General features: G+C 47.2%; 4 protein-coding genes across 4 annotated transcripts in view; 1 reads left to right on the top strand and 3 right to left on the bottom strand.

The window, feature by feature from the left end:
* The window catches only part of LOC140419320 (uncharacterized), a 270,976-nt gene that overhangs the window by 137,717 nt on the left and 106,862 nt on the right, over positions 1-26,397 (bottom strand). The window lies entirely within an intron of this gene.
* LOC140417831 (uncharacterized) lies at positions 1,229-7,913 on the bottom strand. The gene is made up of 2 exons (XM_072501282.1): positions 7,893-7,913; positions 1,229-5,025 (listed from the first exon to the last, which is right to left on the bottom strand). The coding sequence occupies exons 1-2, from the start codon at positions 7,911-7,913 to the stop codon at positions 4,246-4,248; spliced, it is 801 nt and encodes a 266-aa protein (XP_072357383.1). The 3' UTR covers positions 1,229-4,245.
* The window catches only part of LOC140417830 (uncharacterized), a 60,394-nt gene continuing 41,722 nt past the window's right edge, over positions 7,726-26,397 (top strand). Inside the window, exons 1-2 of the mRNA XM_072501281.1 lie at positions 7,726-7,844; positions 11,139-12,250. Of these exons, the coding sequence (XP_072357382.1) occupies positions 11,216-12,250 (1,035 nt within the window). The 5' untranslated portion in view covers positions 7,726-7,844; positions 11,139-11,215. The remainder of the gene's footprint in view (positions 7,845-11,138; positions 12,251-26,397) is intronic.
* LOC140419323 (ER membrane protein complex subunit 4-like) lies at positions 17,174-22,187 on the bottom strand. The gene is made up of 5 exons (XM_072503176.1): positions 22,046-22,187; positions 21,317-21,428; positions 20,945-21,098; positions 19,463-19,623; positions 17,174-18,991 (listed from the first exon to the last, which is right to left on the bottom strand). Exons 1-5 carry the CDS (start codon positions 22,123-22,125, stop codon positions 18,956-18,958), a joined length of 543 nt encoding a protein of 180 aa, XP_072359277.1. The 5' UTR covers positions 22,126-22,187; the 3' UTR covers positions 17,174-18,955.

Raw genomic sequence — 26,397 nt, 5'->3', positions numbered from 1 at the left:
GCTGTACTTCTTCAGAAGCTGCTTCTCAGTTTGTTTCAGCTCACCTTCCAAGCACAGTGGTTAGCACTGTTGCTTCACAGCTCCAGGATCCCAGGTTAGATTCCCGCTTGAGTCACTGTCTGTGCGGAGTCTGTACGTTCTCTGTGTCTGCATAGGTTTCCTCCAGGTGTTCCGGTTTCCTCCCACAAGTCCTGAAAGACATGCTGTTAGGTGAATTGGACATTCTGAATTCTCCCTCTGTGTACCTGAACAGGCGCCGGAATGTGGCGACTCGGTGATTTTCACAGTAACTTCATTGCAGTGTTAATGTAAGCTGACTTGTGACAGTAAAGATTATTCTAAAAACTAAAAGTCAACTAACTTCTTTTCTGCAAAATGGCTGCTACCTGAGATCCTCCCATTAATCACATCACCTTACCAAGCTGAAATCTAATTAACTCCACAGGGAACCTCCTTAATCCAAACAAAACTCCATTACCCAAGTTTTTTACAATGCCATAATTATATCTCTGACTCCCAAAAGCTTTCAAACCTTAAAAACACTACCTTAAAATCAGTTCATAAAGGCCATCAGGGTGTAAATGTTGAGAGAGTAAAATATAGTATGATATATTCAACAAATACATGTGTAAGTAATAGGTGTTAAAATAACCAAAGAACTATGAAAACTAACTGGGGAACTTAAATTCTTTCAGTTCACAAACCAACGGTGGTTCTAAACAGTGACAGAAAGTGACTGCTTCTTTCCAGAATCTACAAGTTAAAGGTTCGTTGGTCTAGGGGTAAGATTCTCGCTTCGGGGTTTATACTGCACGGAAATGTGAGAGATCCCGGGTTCAAATCCCGGACGAGCCCTTTGATATTATTTTAATGGCCTCCTTCTGCACTGTAAATTCTATGATCTATGATCTATGATAAACTTATTTCAAACACAAGGTTGAAGGTTTGAAACCTCACAGTTTTCTTCACACAACAGGGCCTCGAACCGAAGTATAACAGTTAATTATCAATGGCTGTTTTAAAAAATATATATATTTTTATTCTCCTTTTTCACATTTTCTCCCAAATTTACACTCACCACAATAAACAACAATCAGTAACGAATGCAATGTAATTCCCCATATCATCAACAGCAAACCCATCCTCCCACCAAACCCCAAACAGCAGCCCGCATGTTGACATAAACAAATGACAAAAAGGAATCGGGAATCACCCATAGTCACCATTAACACATACAGTCCCCCTCCCCGCAACCCTCCCAGCAGCCCCCCCTGCCCTCTAATATTCGATGTAATCCAATTCTTGAAAGTGCATAATGAATAACACCCATGAATTGTAGAACCCCTCCATCCTTCCCCTCAGTTCAAATTTGACCTTCTCAAGAGTCAAGAATTCCAGCAGGTCCCTCCCGCCACACCAGGGCACAGGGTGGAGAGGTTGGTCTCCACCCTAACAGTATCCACATTCGGGCTCTCAACAAGGTGAAAGCTACAACATCTGCCTCCACGCCCATTTCCAACGCCGGCTGGTCTGACACCCCGAATATGGCCTCCAGAGGGCCTGGATCCAGTTTCACATGCACCACTTTAGAGATTACCCTAAAAACCTCCTTCCAGTAATCCTCCAGCTTTGGGCAGGACCAAATCATATGAATGTGGTTTGTGCCCCTCCTCCACCCTCCCCCTGCAACGTTCACACACATCTACCCCCTCAAAGAGCCGGCTCATCCTCGCCCATGTGAGGTGTGCTCCACCTTCAGCTGTATCAGCCCCAATCTCGCACACGAGGTGGAGGCATTCACTCTCCGGAGCACCTCACACCAGAACCCCTCCTCCATACCCTCTCCCAACTCTTCCTCCCACTTTGCCTTGATCCCTTCCAGCAGTGTCTTCTCCTCTTCCAAAATAGCCACGTAAACCGCCGACACTACCCCCTTCTCCAGTTCCCCCTGTTGTCAGCACCTCCTCCAGGGGTGCTGGAGGATGTCTGGGGTTTGGTGGGAGGATGGGATAGTTGATATTGATAGGGGCTGGTTTAGCACAGGGCTAAAGAGCTTGCTTTTAAAGCAGACCAATGCAGGCCAGCAGCATGGTTCAATTCCCGTACCAGCCTCCCCAAACAGGCGCCGGAATGTGGCGACTAGGGACTTTTCACAGTAACTTCATTTGACGCCTACTTGTGACAATATCATTTCATTTCATTTTCATTTCATTTCATTTCATTTCCAGCAATGTGGAGGCCAGCTCTTCCAGGATCTCTGTACCTCCTTTCTGGCAAAGTCTCAAACCTGCATGTATCAAAATATTTCATCCTGCTCCAGCCCATATCTTACTCCCAGCCCCTTCAATCCTGCAAACCGACCCACAAATCTTTCAGTGTCCTAATTCCTTTCTCCCCTCATCTCTGAAAATTTCCATCCCACCTCCCTGGCTCAAATCTGTGGTTTCCCCCAAATCAACATTTCCTTTGCTCCTACCCCCAACCCGAAATGTTGGTGAAACTGCCTACAAATTCGCAACAAACCTATTACTACCCGACTCCCGGGGCTGTCAGGAGCGGCGCTGTTGCTAGCGCCTTCAATCCCGACCCCCTACCCAAACTCTCCTCCATTCTGACCCACTGGGAGTCAACCAATGGCTGGGGAGTTAACAGTTCTAGACCTTAGCTCATCCAACCTTTATGGGATTCGCAGTAGTTGCTCTGTAATTAAACCGTTAAAGTGTAACTTTGTCCTGGCCTCCGGCCAGGGGATGTATTTCACTTCTCCACTTTGGCAGGAAGAATAGAAAAAACAATATTCTTGTTATTTTATGAGATAAAGTCCCATCTTCACCCTGAGATTACCCTCCATTGTCCTGTGTGTCACTATCACTGTGCTAAATTGGGTCGATTCAGCATACATCTCGCTAAAAACAGGGTATCCATGAGGTGCTGTGGGCCATCAGCAGACTAATATTCAATCACAACCTGTAACCTCATAGGCTGGCATATCCCTCACTCTACCATTACCATCAAGCCAAGGGACCAACCCTGGTTCAACATGGAGTGGAGGAGAACATGTCAGGAGCAGCAGCAGGTATTCCTAAAACAGAATCCATGATAAACAGCGGAAACAGCAGGCTCTAGACAGGGGTAAGCGATCGCAAAAACAACAAATCAGATCAAAGCTGCAGTCATAGAATCCCTACAGTATAGGAGGCCATTCAGCCATCGAGTCTGCACTGAACCTCTGAAACAGCACCCCATCTCAGCCCAAACCCCATCCTGTCCCCTAACCCCACCTAGGAGCAATTTACCTAACCAGCACATCTTTGGACTGTGGGAGGAAACTGGAGCACCCAGAGGAAACCCACGCAGACACGGGGAGAATGTGCAAACTCCACACAGACAGCCGCCCAAGGTCAGAATCGAATCCTAGTGCCTGGCGCTGTGAGGCAGCAGTGCTAAACACGATGCCATTGTGCTGCCCGGCTACATTCAGTCGTGGATGGTGGTGAACAATTCAACAAATCAGAGGAGCAGGAGGTCCACAAACAATAACATCGTCAGTGATTGGGGAGACCAGCACATCAGTGCAAATGACTCTGTTTTGTGTTTAGTGATCCCTCGTATGTTACCGATAACTTCCCTGGATCCCAAGGCTAAGAGAGAGACTCTGGGAGCAATGGAGAGCTGGGACTAGTCCATGGAGTAACTCAAGGTGTCACAACTGAAATAATCTGGAGTTAGAAAGGAGAAAAGTTCCCAAAATGCAGCAGTCTGTGACAGGACATTAATCAATCTCCTCTTATCCTGGAGAAATGAAGGTCTCGACTGTGTGTCTGAAACAATATTAGTTCATTTGACATTTATCCAGAGGATTAAACCCCAGCCCAGTTATAGGGATTATTATCAGAAATAAACTCCAACTGTCAGAATGAAGAAGGTTCAGTCCGGGATGAGATTAACAGCAGCAATAACTGCAGAATCCAACCCCTGCGGACACTTGTCAACTTGCTGCTGTGTCAGAAGATGGGCTGTCTGAGTGATTCCCTTCCCACACTGAGAGAAAGTGAACGGTCTCTCCTCGGTGTGGCTGCGTTGGTGTGTCAGTAAATCAGATGTACACGTGAATCCATTCCCACATTCGGAGCAGATGAATGTTTTATCCCCGGTGTGAACTTGCTGGTGTTTCAGCAAGTGGGATGACTGAGTGAATCCCTTCCCACACTTTGAGCAGGTAAATGGTTTCTCCCCGGTGTGAACTCACTGGTAAACCAGCAGGTGAAATGAGCGAGTGAATCCCTTCCCACAGTCAGAGCAGGAGAATGGTCTCTCCCCAGTGTGAACCCGCTGGTGACTCAGTAAGTAGGCTGTACAAACGAATCCCTTCCCACATTCGGAGCAGATGAATGGTTTATCCACAGTGTGAGTGCGCTGGTGTGTCAGCAAGTTGGATGAGAGACTGAATCCCATCCCACACTTTGAGCAGGTGAACGGTGTCTCTCCAGTGTGAATTCGCTGGTGCATCACCAGGTGGGATGAGCGAGTGAATCCCTTCCCACAGTCAGAGCAGGTGAACAGCCTCTCCCCAGTGTGAACCCGCTGGTGTCTCAGCAGAACATTTGTGGATTTAAAGCTCTTCCCACATTCAAAGCATTGGAAAGGTTTCTTATCCGAGTGAACAAGTTGGTGTGATGGGAGGCTAGTTAAATAAATGAATCCTTTTCCACATAAGGAGCAGGTGAATGGCCTCTCCCCAGTGTGGACTCGCTGATGTTTCTGGAGGCTGGAAGACGGAGTGAATCCCTTCCCACACACAGGGCAGGTGAACGGTCTCTCCCCAGTGTGAGTGCGGTCATGTTCAATGAGTGTCTGTGATCGTTTAAACAGCTTCCCACAGTGAGAGCAGCTGAACTGCCCCTCAGTGCGAACAACCTGCTGCTTGACCAGGTCCTCGGAGCTTTTAGAGTTCTTATCACAGTCTGACTGGTTAAACAGCCTCTCACCAATGTGAACTTGCTGGTGGGTCAGCAAGTGGGATGACTGAATGAATCACTTCCCACAAACGGAGCAGGTGAATGGCCTCTCTCCAGTGTGACTGCGTCGATGTTTTTCCAGCAGGGATGGGTATTTGAAACCCTTCCCACAGGCCCCACATTTCCACAGTTTTTCCATGGTGTTCATGTCCTTGTGTCTCTCCAGGTTGGATGATCAGTTGAAGCTTCGTCCACACAGAACACGTGTACGGTTTCTCTCCGCTGTGAATGGTGTGATGTTTTTTCAGGCTGTCTGACTGGTTAAAGCTCTTTTCAGTCAGTTCACTTTAACACTCTCACTCAGGTGTGTGGATCTCTGCTTTTCCAGTCACACTGATGTTTGAAATTGTTTCCCACTGACAGAACCAACAAACATTTCTCCTTCCACATTCAAAGACCGATGATATTCAGATCTTGATGAATTGAGTGACTCTGTCAGATCTTGATGTGATGTCTGGTTTGAGTTTCCCATCTGCAAATCAGTGTCCTCTTTTACCTTATAAAAGAGATTGACAGTGTCAGTATCACCATGACCGGGCGGGTGTAGGAAGGGTCGCGGAGCTGTCTGTCACGGCGCTCCCGATCGCGCAAATCTGCGCGCAACAGCCGCAGCAGCCGGCTGTTATTAACACCGGCTGCAAGCGGGCTTCAAAATACATGTTAAAAAAATGCGGCCGCATTGCGCATGCGTGCCAGATCATAAACTGTGCGCAAGTGCTCCGACGATCGGGCACGCATGCGCAGTGCGGCCTCTTTGTTTTTAAATGGTTGCAGCTTTTTGATTTACAAGTTTGGGGGGGGGGGGTTATTCATTTTATTCATTTATTTTATTTATTTAATTTTTTTTTTTCATTTATTTTATTCATTAAAAAAAATTTTTTTTAACAAGTTCGGGAGGGTTTTATTTGATAAAACTTTGCAGGAAAAAAATGAAGAACTTTGAACAGATGGAGACTCCATACTTTCCAACACTGGAAGGCTTCACCTTCATCCAACAGGTCCATTAGAGGAGCATGTCCGAGGGCCAAAGGGACCCAAAGCCATTTCCTCCATTTTTGTCAGCAGCAAACAAGGGAAGAGAAAATGGTGGGTGGCTCAGGTCAGCCGGCGTGGGTCTCGAAGGTTGGCCGGTTGGTAAAAATGGATCCCTGGGAAAAAGAAATTTGAAGAACACTGATCTACACTTTATAATCAAGAAATTAGGAAAACAAGATCACAGCTTAGAAATAGCTGGGTTAGTCAAAAGTCAGTTGTGAGCGGCCAATATAGCTATGATTAGGAAGTGGGCGATGAGGGGGGGGGGGGGTGTGGGAGCAGCTGGAGGCGGCAGCATGTAAACGTACTAGTCTGGGAGCTTTGATACCAGCTCCTTCGCCGTTCTCAAAGACCCGTTACTCCACAAGTCCGGTGGTGGTGGCGACACTGCGGATTTGGGGACAATGGAGGAGGAAGGTGGAAGGAGTGTCGGTTTGGATCCCGATATTCAACAACCACAGGTTTGTCCCGGGTAGGATGGATGGTGGGTTCCAGAGCTGGCAGAGGGCAGGCATCAGAAGGATGGGAGATCTATTCATAGACGGAAGCTTTCCCAGTTTGAAGGCGCAAATTTAATCTGCCGCCAGGAAACGCCTTTAAATATCTGCAACTATGAGCCTTCCTGAAAAAATAGGTAGTGGCCTTTCCGACGCTGCCGCCACTGAGGATACAGGACAGGGTGGTCTCCGGCACCTGGGTGGGGAAGGGGAAGGTGTCGGATATCTACCAGGAACTACAGGAGGCGGAGGAAACCCCGGTGGAGGAGCTCAAGGGCAAGTGGGAGGAGCTGGGTGAGGAGTTGGAAGCGGGTCTGTGGGCAGAGGTCCTGGGCAGGGTTAATTCCTCCTCATCATGTGCCAGGCTCAGTCTAATTCAATTTAAGGTGGTCCACTGGGCACACATGACAGCAGTGAGAATGAGCAAGGTTTTTGGGGTAGAAGACAGTTGTATGTGGTGCAAGGCAACCCTGCAAACCATGTCCACATGTTTTGGGCATGCCCGGAGCTTAGAGAGTTCTGGCAAGGGTTCGCGAGGGCAATGTCCAAGGTGTTTAACACACGGGTGGTGCCGAGTCCAGAGATAGCGATCTTTGGAGTGGCAGATGACCCGGGAGTTCAGGAGGCGAAAGAGGCCAACATCTTGGCCTTTGCCTCCCTAGTAGCCCAGAGACGGATTTTCTTAATGTGGAGGGACTCGAAGTCCCCGAGTGTAGAGACTTGGGTTAATGACGTCTGGGTTTCTCAGCCTCGAGAAAATAAAGTTTGCCTTAAGAGGGTCTTCGCTAGGGTTCTCTCGGAGGTGGCAGCCATTCGTTGACTTCCTCGGGAAAAATTAAAATGTCAGCAGTAGCAGCAATCCGTAGGGGGGGGGGGGGGGGGGGGTTGGGGGAGGGGTGAGTGCTTCATTGCGATGGTGTGGGAAGACTGGGTCGCGTGGGGTAATGTCTATTTAATTGTTACTCTATATTCTCCTTTTACACTATGTTAATATTCACTCTAGTTTGTTTAGTTATTATTGTTTCTATTGTTGTATTATGAAAAATTCTTCAAAACATTAATAAAAATACTTTTTTAAAAAAAGAGCGAGAGGTTTAAAAACCAGTTGCGAACGATTCGTTCACCCCGGCACTAGGACCCGGCTGGGAACAGAAACCTTGATGTTCCGCCCACGCTGTAGCGTCACCAAGACGCCAGCGCATGCGCTCTGCTCCACGCTGAACCAAGATGGCGGATGTTAACCAGGGCTTGGTCCCGGGAGAAAGACTCGGAGCAGCAAACGCGGGATCTGCAGGTTCGTATTCGAGGTTTGAAGCCTTCACCAGACATTTATAAATTTTACCCGTCTATCCGCCGACTGCATGGCTCCCTATACGTTTCCACATCCTTACCAGCTGCTGATGATGTGGAGATACCGGCGTTGGATTGGGGTGAGCTCAGTAAGAAGTCTGACAACACCAGGTTAAATTATAACAGGTTTGTTTCAAATCACTTACTTTCGGAGCGCTGCTCCTTCCTCAGCTGAATGAAGAGGTATATATATATATATGGCAGCACGGTAGCATTGTGGATAGCACAATTGCTTCACAGCTCCAGGGTCCCAGGTTCGATTCCGGCTTGGGTCACTGTCTGCGGAGTCTGCACATCCCGTTTCTGCGTGGGTTTCCTCCGGGTGCTCCGGTTTCCTCCCACAGTCCCAAGTTGTGCAGGTTAGGTGGATTGGCCCTGATAAATTGCCCTTAGTGTCCAAAATTCCCCTTAGTGTTGGGTGGGGTTACTGGCTTACGGAGATAGAGTGGAGGTGTGTGTTTGGGTAGGGTGCTCTTTCCAAGAGCCGGTGCAGACTCGAAGGGTCGAATGGCCTCCTCCTGCACTGTAAATTCTATGATATAATTCTGGAACCTACCTCTTCATTCACCTGAGAAAGGAACCGTGCTCCGAAAGCTAGTGATTTGAATCAGACCTGTTGGACTTTAACCTTGTGTAAGACTTCTTACTGAGCTCACCCCAATCCAAGCATCTCCACATCATCTTTGTTCAGGGCGCCGGAGGTGGGGGTGTTGTGAATTTCTCTACTGGACTGCTGTGATAGATTTTAGAAACCCCTTTACTGGGGGTTAGAAGGGGGGGATTTAGATACAGCAAACTCAAACCAAGAGAAATGTTTGTCTCTTTTGCATTTAGTTTCTGGACTGACAGTGATGGTTTTTGTAAACCTCCATTTAGAGCGTATTAGAAGAGGATTTGCAGACACGAAACTTGAACCAAGTTTCACATCAAAATCTGGCCACATTATTTGATTACTCAGCACCTGAATGTAATCGCCCTTTTAGCATAATGATTGAGTTCCAAATCATTGACATTCACTGTGTAAATCTGCCATCCTTAGTTGGGTGATGTTATTGAGGTGGAAATACTCAATAATGGTGATGATGTTGATATCTGGATGAAAGCTCAAGTTTAAGGTGAAATATTTAGTCTGGTTCGGACTCTGGCAGTTCAGAGGAGAAGGGGTGAAGATAGTGGCTGGCGGGAACTGTAGACTATATGAAAATGGAGGAAATTTCTGTTCGTCCAGTATTGGATGTTGAACAAGTCAGGATGGTGTGTACGTTGGAGGAGAACTTGGTGGTGATGGTGTTCACAACCACCTGCTACCCTGGTCCTTCTAGGTGGAGGAAGATGGGAGTTTTTGGAAGTTCTATCAAACGTCTTGTTGAGTTGTAGATATATAAAATATCTCTACTTCATTCCTTGCCTTTCCTTTCCTGCTCCTCCCCTCTCCTCTTTTGCTCTCTTCTCCCAGCGAGACCAGATAATTGTGTAGGTCCAGACCAAGTGGCAGGTTCCCTTCCTTGAGGGACGACTTACCAGGGGTAAGCCATGGGGTACGGGCCTCTGGCTGAAAATAGACAAGTCCCCGGGACCTGATGGGATTTATCCTAGGATTCTCTGGGAGGCCAGGGAAGAGATTGCTGGACCATTGGCTTTGATTTTTATGTCATCATTGGCTACAGGAATAGTGCCAGAGGACTGGAGGATAGCAAATGTGGTCCCTTTGTTCAAAAAGGGGAGCAGAGACAACCCCGGCAACTATAGACCGGTGAGCCTCACGTCTGTAGTGGGTAAAGTCTTGGAGGGGATTATAAGAGACAAGATTTATAATCATCTAGATAGGAATAATATGATCAGGGATAGTCAGCATGGCTTTGTGAAGGGTAGGTCATGTCTCACAAACTTTATCGAGTTCTTTGAGAAGGTGACTGAACAGGTAGACGAGGGTAGAGCAGTTGATGTGGTCTATATGGATTTCAGCAAAGCGTTTGATAAGGTTCCCCACGGTAGGCTATTGCAGAAAATATGGAGGCTGGGGATTGAGGGTGATTTAGAGATGTGGATCAGAAATTGGCTAGCTGAAAGAAGACAGAGGGTGGTGGTTGATGGGAAATGTTCAGAATGGAGTTCAGTCACAAGTGGAGTACCACAAGGATCTGTTCTGGGGCCGTTGCTGTTTGTCATTTTTATCAATGACCTAGAGGAAGGCGCAGAAGGGTGGGTGAGTAAATTTGCAGACGATACTAAAGTCGGTGGTGTTGTCGATAGTGTGGAAGGAAGTAGCAGGTTACAGAGGGATATAGATAAGCTGCAGAGCTGGGCTGAGAGGTGGCAAATGGAGTTTAATGTAGAGAAGTGTGAGGTGATTCACTTCGGAAGGAATAACAGGAATGTGGAATATTTGGCTAATGGAAAAGTTCTTGAAAGTGTGGATGAGCAGAGGGATCTAGGTGTCCATGTACATAGATCCCTGAAAGTTGCCACCCAGGTTGATAGGGTGGTGAAGAAGGCCTATGGAGTGTTGGCCTTTATTGGTAGAGGGATTGAGTTCCGGAGTCAGGTCATGTTGCAGCTGTACAGAACTCTGGTACGGCCGCATTTGGAGTATTGCGTACAGTTCTGGTCACCGCATTATAGGAAGGACGTGGAGGCTTTGGAGCGGGTGCAGAGGAGATTTACCAGGATGTTGCCTGGTATGGAGGGAAAATCTTATGAGGAAAGGCTGATGGACTTGAGGTTGTTTTCGTTGGAGAGAAGGTTAAGAGGAGACTTAATAGAGGCATACAAAATGATTAGGGGGTTGGATCGGGTGGACAGTGAGAGCCTTCTCCCGCGGATGGAAATGGCTGGCACGAGGGGACATAACTTTAAACTGAGGGGTAATAGATATAGGACAGAGGTCAGAGGTAGGTTCTTTACGCAAAGAGTAGTGAGGCCGTGGAATGCCCTACCTGCTACAGTAGTGAACTCGCCAACATTGAGGGCATTTAAAAGTTTATTGGATAAACATATGGATGATAATGGTATAGTGTAGGTTAGATGGCTTTTGTTTCGGTGCAACATCGTGGGCCGAAGGGCCTGTACTGCGCTGTATTGTTCTATGTTCTATATGAACCAGTTCATTCATGGTCACTTTTTCCAAGTGCCAGCCCCACAAATGTCCAGATTCATTCAGCTCAATTTCACAACCTACCGTTGTGTTTTTATTGCTTCTCTCTCACTCCATCTTTTCTGTTTTAAATCAATTTCACAGGATATTAGAAGGGGAGGATTTGCAGTCGGGAAACTGAAACCAGTTTATTGTAACCTGTATACTACCATATTTGAAACATGGAAGGAAAATGCGCCGTTCACAGTGAAAAGAAACCGGACACATGTTCTGTGTATGGACAAGACTTTAGTCCCTCATCTGGTCTGACAAAACATAACTACCGTCACCACAGTGAGAAGCCTTGGAAATGCGGAGACTGTGGGAAGGGCTTTAATTACCCATCTGAGTTGGGGAATCATCAGCGCAGTCACAGTGGGGAGAGACCGTTCACCTGCTCTGAGTGTGGGAAGGGATTCACTTGTTCATCCTCTCTGCTGCAACACCGACAAGTTCACACAGACGAGAGACCTTTTAAATGTCCAGTCTGTGGGAAGTATCATAAAAGTTCCCGGGAACTGACTGGTCATCAACGTGTTCACAGTGACGAGAGACCGTTCAAATGCTCTCACTGCGAGACTGGTTTCAAGACATTATCTGTCCTCACTGTCCACCAGCGAATTCACACTGGGGAGAGGCCATTCATCTGCTTCATGTGTGGGAAAGGATTTGCTCACTCATCCCACCTGCGGACACACCAGCGAATTCACACCGGGGAGAGACCTTTTAAATGTCAGGACTGTGAGAAAGGCTATACAAGTTCCTGGGAACTGATGTTTCATCAACGTGTTCACACTGGGGAGAGGCCGTTCAGATGCTCTCACTGTGGGACTGGGTTCAGGCGATCATCTGATCTGATTGTACATCAGCGAGTTCACACTGGGGAGAGACCCTTCAACTGCTCTGAGTGTGGGAAGGGATTTACTCGGTTATCCACCCTGCTGGAACATCAGCGCATCCACAGTGGAGAGAGGCCGTTCACCTGCTCCAAGTGTGGGAAGGGATTCACTCGGTCATCCCACCTACTGACACATCAGCGAGTTCACACTGGGGAGAGGCCATTCACCTGCTCAGAGTGTGGCAAAGGATTCACTCAATCATCGCATCTGGTAACACATCGGCGCATTCACACTGGGGAAAGACCGTTCACCTGCCCTGGGTGTGGGAAGGGATTCACACAGTCAGCCAACCTGCTGCTACACCAGCAACTTCACAAGTGACTGTGATTGAATTGTTCTGTTAATTGTATCCGGGAGTGAACCATATTCATTGGATCTGTTTCTGCTGGTGTTAATAAACTCCAGTTATAATGGTTAACATTTCACATAAAAGTCAAATAAACCTCCTTTTATGTTAAACACAGGGTGGTAATTTTTAAAATATCTATAACAGATTAATTCCCTTTGAAGGGTTCCCCAGTCTCCTCCATCCTCAACTCCCCTCCAATAACAAGTGTGAGGAGCTGATGGAGCTTCTTTGTCACTGAGATTGAGACAATCAGATCAGCTGCCTCTGCTGCTTCCCTCCCTCCCACTAACCCACCAGACCAAACCATTTCTCTAAGTCTGAGCCCTGAACCTGCATCTTTCTCCACTTTCACTCCTACCTTCAATCTTCCTCAGAGCTGATCTTGTCAGAGATCTGCCTTCTGCTCCTTAGACTCCATTCGCACTAAACATCCTGACCATGTTAGCTTCTCCGTGTTAGCTGATATTGTTAACATTTCTCTCTCTCTGTCACTCACCTTTAAATCCACCATCATCACCTATCCTCTTAAAAAAGAAAAACTTTTCCTACTGTCGTTGCAAAGTACCGTCCATCTCGTATCACTTTCCTCTCCAAGTCCTTGTGCTCTGTGTCCCCCAAGCATCGGTCCTCGGCCCCTCCTATTTCTCATCTACACGCTGCCACAAGGTGACATTATCTCAAAGCACCGTGTTAGTACACTGACAACAACCAGCTCTACCTCACCCCCATCCCTCTCCATTGCTCCACTGTTACTAAATTATCAAACTGCTTCTCCCACATCCAGTACTGGATGAGCAGAAATTTCCTCCAATTAATAATTGGGAAGACCAAAGCTGACTGGTGTTCGGTCACCATTAGAAATTCCGTTCTCAGGGCAGCACGGTGGCAGAGTGGTTGGCATTGCTGCCTCACAACGCCGAGGTCCCAGGTTCGATCCCGGCTCTGGGTCACTGTCCGTGTGGAGTTTGCACATTCTCCCCATGTCTGCGTGGGTTTCACACCCACAACCCAAAGATGTGCATAGTAGATGTATTGGCCACGCTAAATTGCCCCTTAATTGGAAAAAATGAATTGGGTCCTCTAAATTTATTTTTTTTTTAAAAAAGAAATTCCGTACTCTAACTCCCAAGTCCATCCCTCTCCCTGGGAACTGTCTGAGGCTGAACCACACTCTGCACAATCATTGAATCTCTGCAGTGCAGAAGGAGGCCATTTGGCCCTTCAAGTCTACACTGACCCTTGAAAAGGGCACCCTACCTATGCCCACTGCCCCGCCCTATCCGCGAAACCATCTAACCTGCACATCTTTTGACCTAAGGGGTAATTTAGCATGGCCAATCCACCTAACCTGCACGTTTGTGGACTGTGGGAGGAAACCAGAGCACCAGGAGGAAGTCCACGCAGACACGGAAAGGATGTGTAAACTCCACACAGACAGTCACCCAAGGCTGGAATTGAACCCAGGTTCTGGTGCTATGAGGCAGCAGTGCTAACCACTGTGCCACCACGCTAGATGAGATTCTGACCACATATTCACACCATCACTCATACCAGATATTTCAAAATCCATAATGGCGCCTGTACCCACCCCAGCTCGGCTGCTGCTGAACCCACATCCATTCCCCTATTAAAATTCCCGGTCAACCTCACATTCAGTCCACACTTCCCCCGACCAGAACGTGTCAGCGTCTACATCTCTACTGCCCGTGTGCTCTCTCACGTCAGGTCCTGCTCACTTACTCGCCCTGTGCTGGCTGGAAGACTCCACAACCAGCATCTGACGAGTGATCTGATTAATCAGGTTGTTTTGGTGGTGTTCAAGCAAAATGTTGCTCCCGCTGCACCAGGAGAACTCCGGTGTAAATAGTGTCTGCAGTTGCTGAACTCTACTGAGGTGAGAATGGAGCTGCCAGGGCTGCAGTGAACCTTTAAGAACTGCTGTCTGGGTTCATTCCTCTGAATTCACTGACTCCCTGCTGAACCTTAGGAATAGAGTAGACCTGAACAACTTACCAAATACTCAACAAATTGCAAATGATTTCCCAGTAAGAACCAATTTGTACAGGGCGAAAAAGGTAAAAAAAAGGGAGCAAACACCTCCTTCACCGAATTCCCCCACTCACCAGACTCTCGGGGTTACACTCAGTTTGCCAAGGCTGCACTAAAGAACCTTGTATTTATAACCAACTCATTCTGCAGTAAAATAGTTAAATTTTGACTGTCTCTCATTTAAACGTTCCAGAGCAAAATCTCCAACTTAAGTCAGCTGTAAATGTGATAGAAAATACTGGTGTTCATTTTGCATCTTTTACAAGCTCACAACATCCCAAAGTGATTCAAATCAAGGATGTATTTGGAATGAGTCAGCATGGTGGTGCAGTGGTTAGTTCTGCTGCCTCACGGCACCGAGGTCCCAGGTTCAGTCCCGGCTCAGGGTCACTGTCAGTGTGGAGTTTGCACATTCTCCCCGTGTTTGTGTGGGTTTCGCCCCCACAACCCAAAGATATGCAGGGTAGATGGATTGGCCACGCTAAATTTCCCTTAATTGGAAAAAATGAATTGGGTACTCTAAATTTTTTTTTTTTTAAATATTTCAAAACATTTTTCAAAAAAGGATGTATTTGGAAGGAAGAATGAAGAGAGGCAAAGTAAACTAAACAGTACAATTTTAAACAGAATGCAGGTAGAGTGACCCGGGAGTGAATATAAACAAATATTTCAATGCAACAGGACAGGTCCATAAGACCATAAGACACATGAGCAGAATTAGGCCACTCGGCCCATCGAGTCTGCTCTGCCATTCAATCATGGCTAATATTTTGATATCCCCATTCTCCTGCAATCTCGCCATAACCCCTGATCCCCTAATTGATTAAAAACCTATCTATCTCTGTCTCAAAGACACTCAGTGATTTGGCCTCCACAACCTTCTGCAGCAAAGAGTTCCAGAGATTCACCACCCTCTGGCTGAAGAAATTCCTCATCTCCTGTGTTAAAGGATAGTCCCTTTCGTCTGAGATTGTGTTCTCTGGTTCTAGTTTTCCTACAAGTGGAAACATCCACTCTATCCAGGCCTCACAGTATCCCGTAAGTTTCAATAAGATACCCCCTCATCCTTCTAAACTCCAATGAGTACAGACCCAGAGTCCTCAATCGCTCCTCATACGACAAGCTGTTCATTCCAGGAATCACTCGTGAACCTCCTCTGGACCCTTTCCAAGCCCAGTTCATCCTTCCTTCGATACGGGGCCCAAAACTGCTCACAATACTCCAAATGGGGTCTGATCAGAGCCTTATATAGTCTCAGAAGTATATCCCTGCTCTTGTATTCTCACCCTCTCGACATGAATGCTAACATTGCATTTGCCTTCCTAACTGCCGACTGACCCTGCACATTCACCTTAAGAAAATCTTGAACAAAGACTCCCAAGACCCTTTATGCTTCTGATTTCCTAAGCACTTCCCCATTTAGTAAATAGTCTATGATTCCATTCCTCCTTCCAATGTGCATAACCTCACATTTTTCCACGTTGTATTCCATCTGCCACTTCTTTGCCCACTCTCCTAGCCTGTCCAAGTCCTTCTGCAGCCCACCTGCTTCCTCAATACTACCTGTCCCTCTGCAGATCTTTGTATCATCTGCAAACTTAGCAAAAGTGCCTTCAGATCATTCATGTATATTCTGAAAAGTTGTGGTCGCAGCACCGACCCCTGAGGGACACCACGAGTCACTGGCTTACATACTGACCCTTTATCCCCACTCTCTGCCTTCTGCCAGTCAGCCAATCCTCTGTCCACACCAGGATCATACCCTTAACTTATTTAAAAGTAGGACGGCATGTGGCGCAGTGGATAGCACTGGGACTGTGGCGTGGAGGACCTGGATTTGAATCCCGGCCCTGGGTCACAGTCCGTGTGGAGTTTGCACATTTTCCCCATGTCTGCGTAGGTTTCACCCCCACAACCCAAATATGTGCAGGTTAGGTGGATTGGCCACACTAAATTGCCCCTCAATTGGAAAATAAAAATAATTGGGTACTCTAAATTGATTTTTAACAACTTATTTAATCGTCTCATATGCGGCACCTTGTTAAAGGCCTTCTGGTCGATCAACTTGGTCAAAACATCCTAATTGGGTCTTCGGTTTATTGGAGGAAGAGAGTGGAAAAACACGTTATACTGAATCTTTCTAAATCATTGGCTAATCCACATCTGAAATATTGTGTTACCACAGCTTAGGAAAGATAGCAAGGAATTGGAGAGGGTACAGGGAAGCCTTGCTAGAATAGTATCAGTGATGAGAGGTTTCTGTTCTGTGAAGAGACCTGCAAAGCCGGGATTGTTCTCCCAGTATCAGAGAAGGTGAAGGAAAGAGAGACTGAAATATTTGAGGCGTTTTCATCAACATAGAGAGAGAAGTTGTTTCCATTGGCAGGGTGGTTGGTAACAACAGAAGACAGCTTTAAAATATTTGTCATAACAGCCAGGGTGGACATGAGTAGAGATGATTTTACTCAGTGAATTCTGGTGATCTGGAACACAAGAATATCTGGTGAAAGCAGCTCCAATGGTAAATGATTTTTACTGTATTGAAGGTGCAATAAATATCAAGTTCTTGTTGACTGTAGATAGGAATTCAGTGATCAGCCTGAAATTCATGGGTACCAGCACAACAGGGAAAGAGAGAGAGAGACAGAGAGCGTTCACCAGCTGAGTGTGGATCACTCAGTCATTCCATTTACTGAGACAGCAGCATGAAGTCTGGGACAGAGGAGGCGAGGCTGTTGCAGAGTTAAAAATGAAACCTATTAAGGAGCAGGAGAGCTTTGAGCTGGTGGAGTCTATGAAATCTGAGACTCGTTTTCCTTTGCTGTCATTTCACAGAGGCCCAGTTTTGCCAAGATTCTTTATTTCCACAGTTACAGGATCATTGAAAAGACATTGCAGCTTCTTTACAGCACAGCCAAACTCGCACTGACTGAATATTTCTCCACTCACCTCAAGGTTATCGATTCGCATCCAGCCTCCTCGGTCCACTCCTGTATCGGGCACAGTCTCAGAGTTGGGAGGGGTCAGGGGTGCGCCCTGACCATTAGGACCCCAGCAACAGTAGAGGAACAATTCAAACACAAACATTAAATGAAGTGAAAGCAGATTGTCGAGACCTGTCATAAACTCCTGGAGATGCTGCAGTCACTTCACACACCAGAGGAGGTTAATGGGGAAGCTCAGTGACAGTGCAGAGTACCAGAGTGGAACACATTCAGGTATAATGTCCAGATTGACAGAAACCCCTGGAGATGCTGCAGCCACTTCACACACCAGAGGAGGTTAACAGGGAAGCTCAGTGACAGTGCAGAGTATCAGAGTGGAACACATTCAGGTACAATGCCCAGACTGACTTTGGAGCAAATCTTTTCTGGAACCTGGGAAGGGCAGTTGAAAGACCAGAAACACATCCATTGGCACACATGTACTCATACGTAGGCATCCTCGCACACGCGCTTAGCCGCCCTCACACACACGCAACATGCATAGGTGCACTCGCACGCACCGCGCACACACACACCCCACACACCCACCCACAGGCACATAGACACGCACGTATGTGTGCCCGCTCACAGATACACAAGCACTAAATATTCAATAACGTGCCTCTTGTCAGTACTGTGGAACATAAAACCAGGGTCCCTGTCACATTGTGCCCCCTCAGGATGTACAAGATCCTGAGGCCAATTTGATGAAGAGAAGGAAGGCAGCACCTACCCAGACCACTCCTTTCCCAGCCTGGTGTCCGAGCGGCAGTATTATCCTTCACACAGCCTGACGTGGTATCTGGTGGTAATCGGAGTGTTTGTGGGATCTTGCTGTGCAGTCCCTGCCGAGTTTCCCACGTGAAAACAGTGAACGTGTTTCAAATACAAAAAGCTGCCGTGTTGATTGAAAGGTCTGGGCCAGTCTGAAAAGGCACAGGAGGAAGACGATCTCTTCCTTTTGATGGGTCACTCCTGCAGTGCAGCCCCTGCCGTTCTGTGGGAGGAGACGGCGACTGCCACATGCACAGTAAGATCCCACAAAGTGTTATGCAACACAGGGTCAGGAACCTAATTTCAGTGGGGGTTTGAGGGACACTGGAGAGAACTTCCCTCCCCATCCTGCTGTTGCTGTTTATATTTTACATTCGCTTGAGGGGGTGGACAGGGACAGATGGAGAGCAAGACCCACCGGGATCATCCGGGAATGACTGATTCAGGCGCCTCCCGTCCCATCGTCAGCCCCAACACATCCTTCATTCGTGGCTCAGCAAAGGGAGTTGAAGAATCAATGAATGAATACCCAGTGACAAAATGCACAGTCGTTGCTGCCAACATCTCCGGCCATTCCTGTGGTCATGTGTACACGGGCCAGCTGTCTGTCTCTTTGTGTGTGTGTTGGGTGGGGGGGGCATGCGATGGGAGAGCAGGTTACCTGGAGCCTGCCTGGTCCGACGTTAACCAGGCGGAAGCAGATTCAGTCCAGTGTTATCACCCTCGGGCGTTGTCTCTCCGAGCGATGGGAGGGCAAGTTACCTGGAGCCGGCCTGGTCAGACGTTAACCAGGCGGAAACAGATTCAGTCCAGTGTCGATCATCCTCGGGCGTTGTCTCTCCGAGCGATGGGAGGAGAGTGGGACCATCACAGGACCAGCCCCCCGCCCGTGTACTCCACTCTCTGTGAAAAGAGGGGAACGTCAGGAATAGGAGTGGGAATAGTTCCTGGCGAGCCTGCTCCACTATTCAGCAAGATCACGGCTGATCATCGACCTCAACTCCACTCTTCCCCACCCCTCAATTCCCAAGGATATCTCCACCTCAGCCTTGAACGCACTCAATGACAGAACATCCAGCATTCCCTGGGATAGAGAATGCCAAAGATTCACAAACCCTCTGGGTGAAGAAATTCTCCCTCATCTCAGTCCAAAATGGCCGCCCCTTATCGAGACTGGCCCCGTGTCCCTGACTCTCTGGGAATTAGCCTCTCCGCATCAACCTTATGGAGTCTCCTCAGAATTTCACACCTTTCAATCGGAGCATCTAAACTGCAGGGAATGTTGGGCCCATTGCTCAGGCTCCAGAGCACTGACCGGTCTCCTCCTCTTCCTATTTTCTTGGCTCCCCCTCACATTCCGAGTTCAGATCTTACCTGGGGCGGCTGGAGGAATGCCAGCCAGTCGGAGGAGTGTGTGGGCAGCAGCCCCATCGCCTGGCACTTGTAGACGGCTAGGGCCAACCCCAGCAGGTTGCCGATGAAGTAGAGCAGACGCTGCAGCCAGTGCTGAGTCGAATTCCCCAGGACCTTAAAGACTGGGAGTGAGAATAAAAAAACAGAAAGATCAGGAACAGGGGAGAGACTGTGAAATGTTCATAGAGAATTGGGGGATCCTTGTACTCAAATCACAAACAGACAGCATGGAGATACAGCAAGAAATTAGGAAGGCAGATGTTCCGTTAGCCTTCACCGAGGGATGGCGCCAGGGACCGGGGTTTGATTACAGCTTTGGGTGACTGTCCGTGCTGAGCCTGCACATTCACCCTGTGTCAGCCTGAGTTTCCTCCGGGTTCTCTGGTTTCCTCCCACAGTCCAAAGATGTACAGGTTAGGTGGATTGGCCATGATAAATTGCCCCTTAAGTGTCCAAAGGTAAGGTGGGGGTACAGGGACAGGGAGGGAATTGGGTCTCTGTATAGTGGCCTTTCAAATGGTTGGTGCAGACTCGATGGGCCAAATTGCCTCTTTCTGCACTGTAGGGTTTCTATGATTCACTGGAGTTTGAGTGAGGAAATCTTTCTGCAATTGTACAGAGTTTTGGTCAAACACAGGAGGAATAACTTATGCAGTTTGGGTCTCCTTATCTACAGAATTGTCAAGGAGAGAGGGTAACAAAGACTCACCAGATTGGTTCCTGGGATGACAGGATTGTCCAACGAGGAGAGATTGGGAAGAATGGGCCTTTACTCTCTTGGGTTTACGAGACTGAGAGTTGATCTGATTGAAACAGATATAATTGTAAAGAGGGTTTGACAGGGAGATGCGGAGACACGGTTTCCTCTGGCTGCAGAATCCGGAACACAGAGACATAGCCTCAGGGGGGCAGCTAGTTCGGACTGAGCTGAAGAGGAATTTCCTCACCCCATGAGTTGTCTCTAACCCAGAGAGTTGTGGATGTTCAATCACTGATTATATTCCAGGCTGAGATCAATGGATTGTTGGACACCAAGAGAAATCTCAGGGAGATATCTGTACACTGACTGGTGTCTTCAATTAACCCATCTCCCCCAGGGGGATATCTGTACAATGAAGGTAGAAACCTACTTTGCCACCCCTAATATGTTTTACTTTTGTTTTTATATATTTTATCAACCTGAGAACCAGTTGCTATAGTATTTTGAGCCATAGAAATAGAATAACCCCATGTCACTTGGCAGTTACTCATCAACAAACTAACTTCTTCTCCTGTAGCAGAGTAAGACCACTTCTTCAAGGCTGAGAAAGCTGGAGAGTAAAAGAGCTCCTCTTCCCTGTCCTTCCTGAACTCCCTTATTCACCCAGCTCTCTGTTCTAAGTCCCATTCAAATGATGCCAGTTAAAAGCTGTTTCTCAGCTGCAGAATCAATACAATACTCACTTGGCGACATGGACATCAGTGCGTGTATAGGTCTCCAGGCCATCATGCAAACCATCATGATAGGGAAGATGGAGATGTTGTTGCCGGCTGTGTACATAATGAACAGATTCATGGGCAGCTGCTTCAATGGGCCAAAGGCGATGTCCCAGCAGAGCTGAAAACAGAAAGTGAGCAGGGCATCAGTAAAGGGAGCCAGGTTGGGGAAGGTCACGTACTGATCTTACACCCAGGGCTGGAAATAAGGATGACGGTTAACACCACAAAAGGTTCCTTTAGTACATGGGGTGCAGCGGTTCACCAACCCAGTTTACCACTGTTGACAAACCAAGCCTGGCCAGCTGGACAACGAGGACACATTCAAATCCAACTTACTTTCTCAACCAGGATCCGGTCTGTTTCTTGGACGCGGATGTCTGGAAGCTGTTTGTCTGAATATGCGACTGGGCTCATGAAGTCGCCCTGGCCATACTGTTGATCATGGCTCCTGTGAGAAACAGAGAACACAAATTGGGTCACCTCAGCAAGCCCTTCAGGACCCTCTTAAAAGAGGGAGTCTCTCCATCAGGGATCCCACTGTGGTGGCAATACTGCCAGCATGAACTAAACCATGAGCAAGCCTAGGGCACACTGCATGCACCAAACTGCCATGGGATTGGACAGCCACAAAGTGCATTGGAGTCAACTGACAATCAGGGTGCCAATCCCCTTGTCCAGTCCTCCGTTAAAAGGCGATTGCACCGAGTCACCGGAGGCAATGAATTTTTGCTTGAAAGTGAACGATGTTGAATGTCGAGAGAGACCCACTGCAGCACCCGGCCCCAGAAACGAGCAATCGTTCCTCCAGCCAACACTCAGGTGGGGGGCTGAAACCAAGATGGCGTCGCAGGGTCGTGACCCCGGGAAAAGAAGCCAAGTGGAGTCGGAGTGGTTTCTGGGAGATTTGAGAAGCTGCTTTCTGCCAAGGGGCCAAGTGAGGGGCGGAAAGTTTTAGGTTGATGCCCACATCCCCGGGTCAGTGTGCGGTGCCCTCCATGCGAGAGAGCAGGCTGGCCCGGCCTGCGCCTCCTACTCGAGCCCCAGGCTCCAGCGCGGCCTCTGCACCTGCGGCTGCCGCTCGGGTTGAGCTCGAGGGTCCACTTCTGCCAGCGCGCGCGGTTGGCGAGCGCCGCCCCCGCAGCCATGGCAACGCCGGCGACCGTTAACCGTCCCCCCTCAAATCTGATCCGGGGAATAATCCGCGCGCTTCCGTCAACAAACCACACCCACTGCAATGCGCATGCGCTGCTGTCCGGACGTCCTCGGCGAAATGCAGACATCGCTCACGTCTCCCCCATCTTTGTTAGGGGCACGTCGAGCAACCAAATGTCAACGGTTTCTTCACAAGTGATGCGAGACTTGCTGAGTTTATCCAGCATTTTTTAATTTCAGATTTCTAGCATCCACAATATTTTACTTCTATTCCCGGCCCATTTCTACCTCACATGTAACTGGGTATCATGAGTGAAGCTACCACCAGGCTCAGGGCTAACCCTTGCAGCCAAGTTGCAATGAAATATTGTGACTTCCTGCAGGTGCTGGAACTGATGGGAGGACAATTTGCACACATTGGTCAACAGCAATGTTGTTGTAAAGGTTGATTAGAATCACAATATCACTGATGTAACCAATTAATTGGAATGAAATAATGACAGCGATCTCATTGATCCGAGAGACAGTTTGATCTTTAATTGATTTGAAATAAATCATCTCAAAAACAGGTGTTGAATGTAGATGATGTCCTGTTTAATAATAATCTTTATTAATGTTACAAGTAGGCTTATATTAACACTGCGATGAATTTACTGTGAAAAGTCCCTAGTCACCACACCCTGGTGCCTGTTCAGGTACACTGAGGCAGAATTCCGAATGTCTAAATCACCTAGTAAGCATGTCTTTCGGAACTTGTGGGAGGAAACCGGAGCACCCGGAGGAAACCCACGGGGAGAACGTGCAGATTCCGCACAGACAGTGACCAAGCCTGGAATCGAACCCGGGGCCCTGGTGCTGTGAAGCAACAGTGCTAACCACTGTGCTACCGTGCTGCCCATATTTCATTCACTGTCATGAATTAGATTCAGCTTGGTGACAGGGTGGGTTCTGATTAACATTCCACTGGGGACATAAAAAGGGTAAGATTTATTCTTGTTATCCTCTATCAGTGGTATATCAAATAGAGCAGAAAAATATACGGGCAGTGCATGAAATTTGACTTCTCTCTTCAGAGCTCATGTCCCACTGCAACAGTGTTTTTGTATGAGGTTCCCTCTGGTTCCTGTCACTGAGTCTCTCAGCCTGCAGTAATACACCGCGCTGTCAGACAGCTGCAGCTCACTGATCGTTCCTCACTTACCCCCACACATTTCAAACTGTCGATTGATGCAGAAAATTGAGTCCCCCACCCTCTGCAAATTTCTACTGAGCCTTGGGGAAGTGTCCAGGTGACTTTCCCTCTCCTTGATGCCCCACAATGTCAGCAGCTCAGACTCCAGCTCAATACCCCTGAGCCCAGGTTCTGCAAGTTGCAGACACTCCTCAGATATGATTGCCCAGGATTGTAACGTTCTCCACAAACGCCCACATACTGCAATCCTAGCACATCACCTGTCCTGTGGAGAACATCAAACTCCAGCCTAGTTATAGGGGTTATTAACTTGAGCAGAAATAAACAAAGGACGTGATTAACAATAACATCCAATCCCTGGAGTCACACATGAACCCGCTGGTGTCTCAGCAGGTTGGATGATCGATTGAATCCCTTCCCACACTCGGGGCAGGTGAATGGTTTCTCCCCACTGTGAGTGCGTTGGTGTGTCTGGAGATTGGATGATTGAGTGAATTGTTTCCCACACACGGAGCAGGTGAATATCCTTTCCCCAGTATGAATTCGCTGGTGTTGAATAAGGTGAGATGATTGTCTAAATTTCTTCTCACAATGAGAGCAACTGAATGGTCTCTTGTCAGTGTGAACAAGCTGGTGTTTAATTAGATCTGGAGAGGTTTTAAAGCAATCCCCACAGTAAAAGCATTTAAAAGGTCTCTCGTCACTGTGAACTCTCTGGTGTGAGCCCAGGCTGGATGACTTTGCGAATTCCTTCCCACACATGGAGCACCTGAACGGTCTCTCCCCAGTGTGACTGCGCCGATGGCTCTCCAGCTGGGATGGGTAACTGAACCCCTTCCCACAGTCCCCACATTTCCAAGGTTTCTCCATGGTGCCAGTGTCCTTGTGTCTCCAGGTTGGATGATCAGTTGCCCATCTTGATCGGACACAGAACATGTGAACGGTTTCTCCTCGCTGTAAATGGTGTGATGTTTCTTCAGGCTGTGTATTTGGTTAAAGCTCTTTCCACAGTCAGTTCACTGGTACTCTCTCACTCGGATGTGTGTTGTGTGGGTCTCGGGGCTTTTCCAGTCACACTGATGTTTCCACAGTCAGTTCACTGGAACACTCTCACTCGGCTGTGTGTGTGTCTCGGTGTTTTTCCAGTCACACTGATGTTTGAAATCTTTTCCCACAGGCAGAACAGACAAACATTTCTCCTTCGACATGCAAAGGCCAATGATATTCAAGTCCTGATGAATCGAATGACTCTGCCAGATCTTGACATGATGTTTGCTTTCCTCATCTGCAAATCCTCGTCTGCAAATCCTCACCTTCTCATGCTCTGTAAAAGGAGATTACCAAAGTCATCACTGTAAGTAGAGGACAGAAATGCAGAACAGATAATTCTCGTTTCTAGGGACCATTTTTTCCCTCTTATTCCACTACAGCTGCAGATCCCCGTCCCACACACTCTCCCTCCGCACTGGGCTGAAATACAGATAAAGTGTTGGATATATTTTCCTGCATCCCTTTAACAAATTTGTAGAAATAGAGATAGAATCATGTTTGATAATTCACTTCATTCATGAATCCTGTTGAAACGTTTCACAATCAATCATCTGAATATGTGTTCCCAGCAAGTTAGAAAACTTTCTATTAGACTTCACTGGAAAACACTTAAATCTATGATCTCTTGTCACAACCACATAAATATAAATGTGGATTGAAATTCAGGAGAAAGGACTCTATTCCACAAATAAGATATAGAACAAATAGACTACAAGGCAGTGCAATGACCTACTTTATAAAGCTCACAGACAGTATGTAAATGATTGAGAATTTAATGAACTCATGCTGACAACATATGATCTGTGGATTTAATACAAAATGCAGATTGCAGAGAATCATTTCTATTCTGCTGGTTAAGGACTCCTGCTTTTTGTAACCTATTGTAATTATTTGTCTGATGAAATGATCATAATGTGCAATACTTTCATTATTTTATACTTTTATTTAATGGCTGTCTACAACTATGTGATGAATCCTAATTACTTATTATATTTGTAGCATCATCACAATTCTGAACCTGCCACACTTATGATTTTGAAGCAAACCAATGATCTATTGAACCAAACTAATTCTCTATGAATCTGGATCACCTTGATGGACCAGACGGAATAACCAACGTTAACCTTGTTCCAGAAGTGACTGTGTGGAGATTAAATGAGCAATTGTTAAGGTGGTTTCTCCAAGCCTCCCGGGCTTTTTTTTTCTCTCTATCTCTCTCTCTGTGTTTTCAAATCCTCCCCATCCAGCCGCCAGCTCCATCACTCCTTCGACCAGCTGTAGATGTGACAAATAAACACCTATCCATGGTCAAGACTGACACAGCGCATGCTCCAAATACTGGGCGACACGGCACCTGTACACTGGTCTCCTGTGGTGTAGATAGGGGACATTCACCACTGTGGGGAATGCTGGGTAAAAAAACCACCATTGTGATTCACAATTCACTTTCTTGTGATTATTTAGCGGTAATGCAGTAGAGAGTGACCATAAAATAAATCATTAAAGTGAGGAATTTGACATGTTGTAACCTACAAGGTTACAGATCAAGAGCTAGAAAGTGGGGGTGGTCTGATACAGATATGATGGGCCAACAGGCCTCCTTTAGTCCTATAAATTTAAATGTTCTGTTTCCATTGTCGAACATATTTAAGACTGAAATAGACTGAATTTTGGTCTCTCAGAGAATCAAGGGTTCTGGCGAACAGGCAGGAGGGAGGAATTGAGGCAAAGGGATCCCTTCCCACAGTCCCCACATTTCCACGGTTTCTTTGTATTGCGAATGAATTTATGTCTCTCCAGGTTGGATGATCAGTTGAAGCCTCGTCCCACACACAGAATATATGTACGGTTTCTCCCCACTGTGAATGGTGTGATGTTTGTTCAGGCTGTGTAACTGCTTAACGGTCGACCGGAACACTCTCACTTGGGTGTGTGTATGTCTCGGTGCTTTTCCAGTCACACTGATGTTTGAAATCATTTCCCGCAGACAAAACAGATAAATATTTCTCTTTTGACATTCAAA

The sequence above is a fragment of the Scyliorhinus torazame genome, chromosome 5, assembly GCF_047496885.1.
Source record: "Scyliorhinus torazame isolate Kashiwa2021f chromosome 5, sScyTor2.1, whole genome shotgun sequence".
NCBI lineage: Eukaryota > Metazoa > Chordata > Chondrichthyes > Carcharhiniformes > Scyliorhinidae > Scyliorhinus > Scyliorhinus torazame.
The sequence above is the reverse complement of the archived record's forward strand: the minus strand, read 5'-3'. Positions and strand labels throughout refer to the sequence as shown.

Coding starts and splice junctions, on each gene's coding strand:
- LOC140417831 (XM_072501282.1), bottom strand. CDS start 7,913: ATGCAGTCGGCGGATAGACGG. Junction 5,026..7,892: donor TGCAGTCGGCGGATAGACGG/GTAAAATTTATA, acceptor TGATTCATTCAG/TCATCCCACTTGCTGACCCA.
- LOC140419323 (XM_072503176.1), bottom strand. CDS start 22,125: ATGGCTGCGGGGGCGGCGCTCGCCAACCGCGCGCGCTGGCAGAAGTGG. Junction 19,624..20,944: donor ACTGATGTCCATGTCGCCAA/GTGAGTATTGTA, acceptor TCTCACTCCCAG/TCTTTAAGGTCCTGGGGAAT. Junction 18,992..19,462: donor CATTCCTCCAGCCGCCCCAG/GTAAGATCTGAA, acceptor CTCTTTTCACAG/AGAGTGGAGTACACGGGCGG.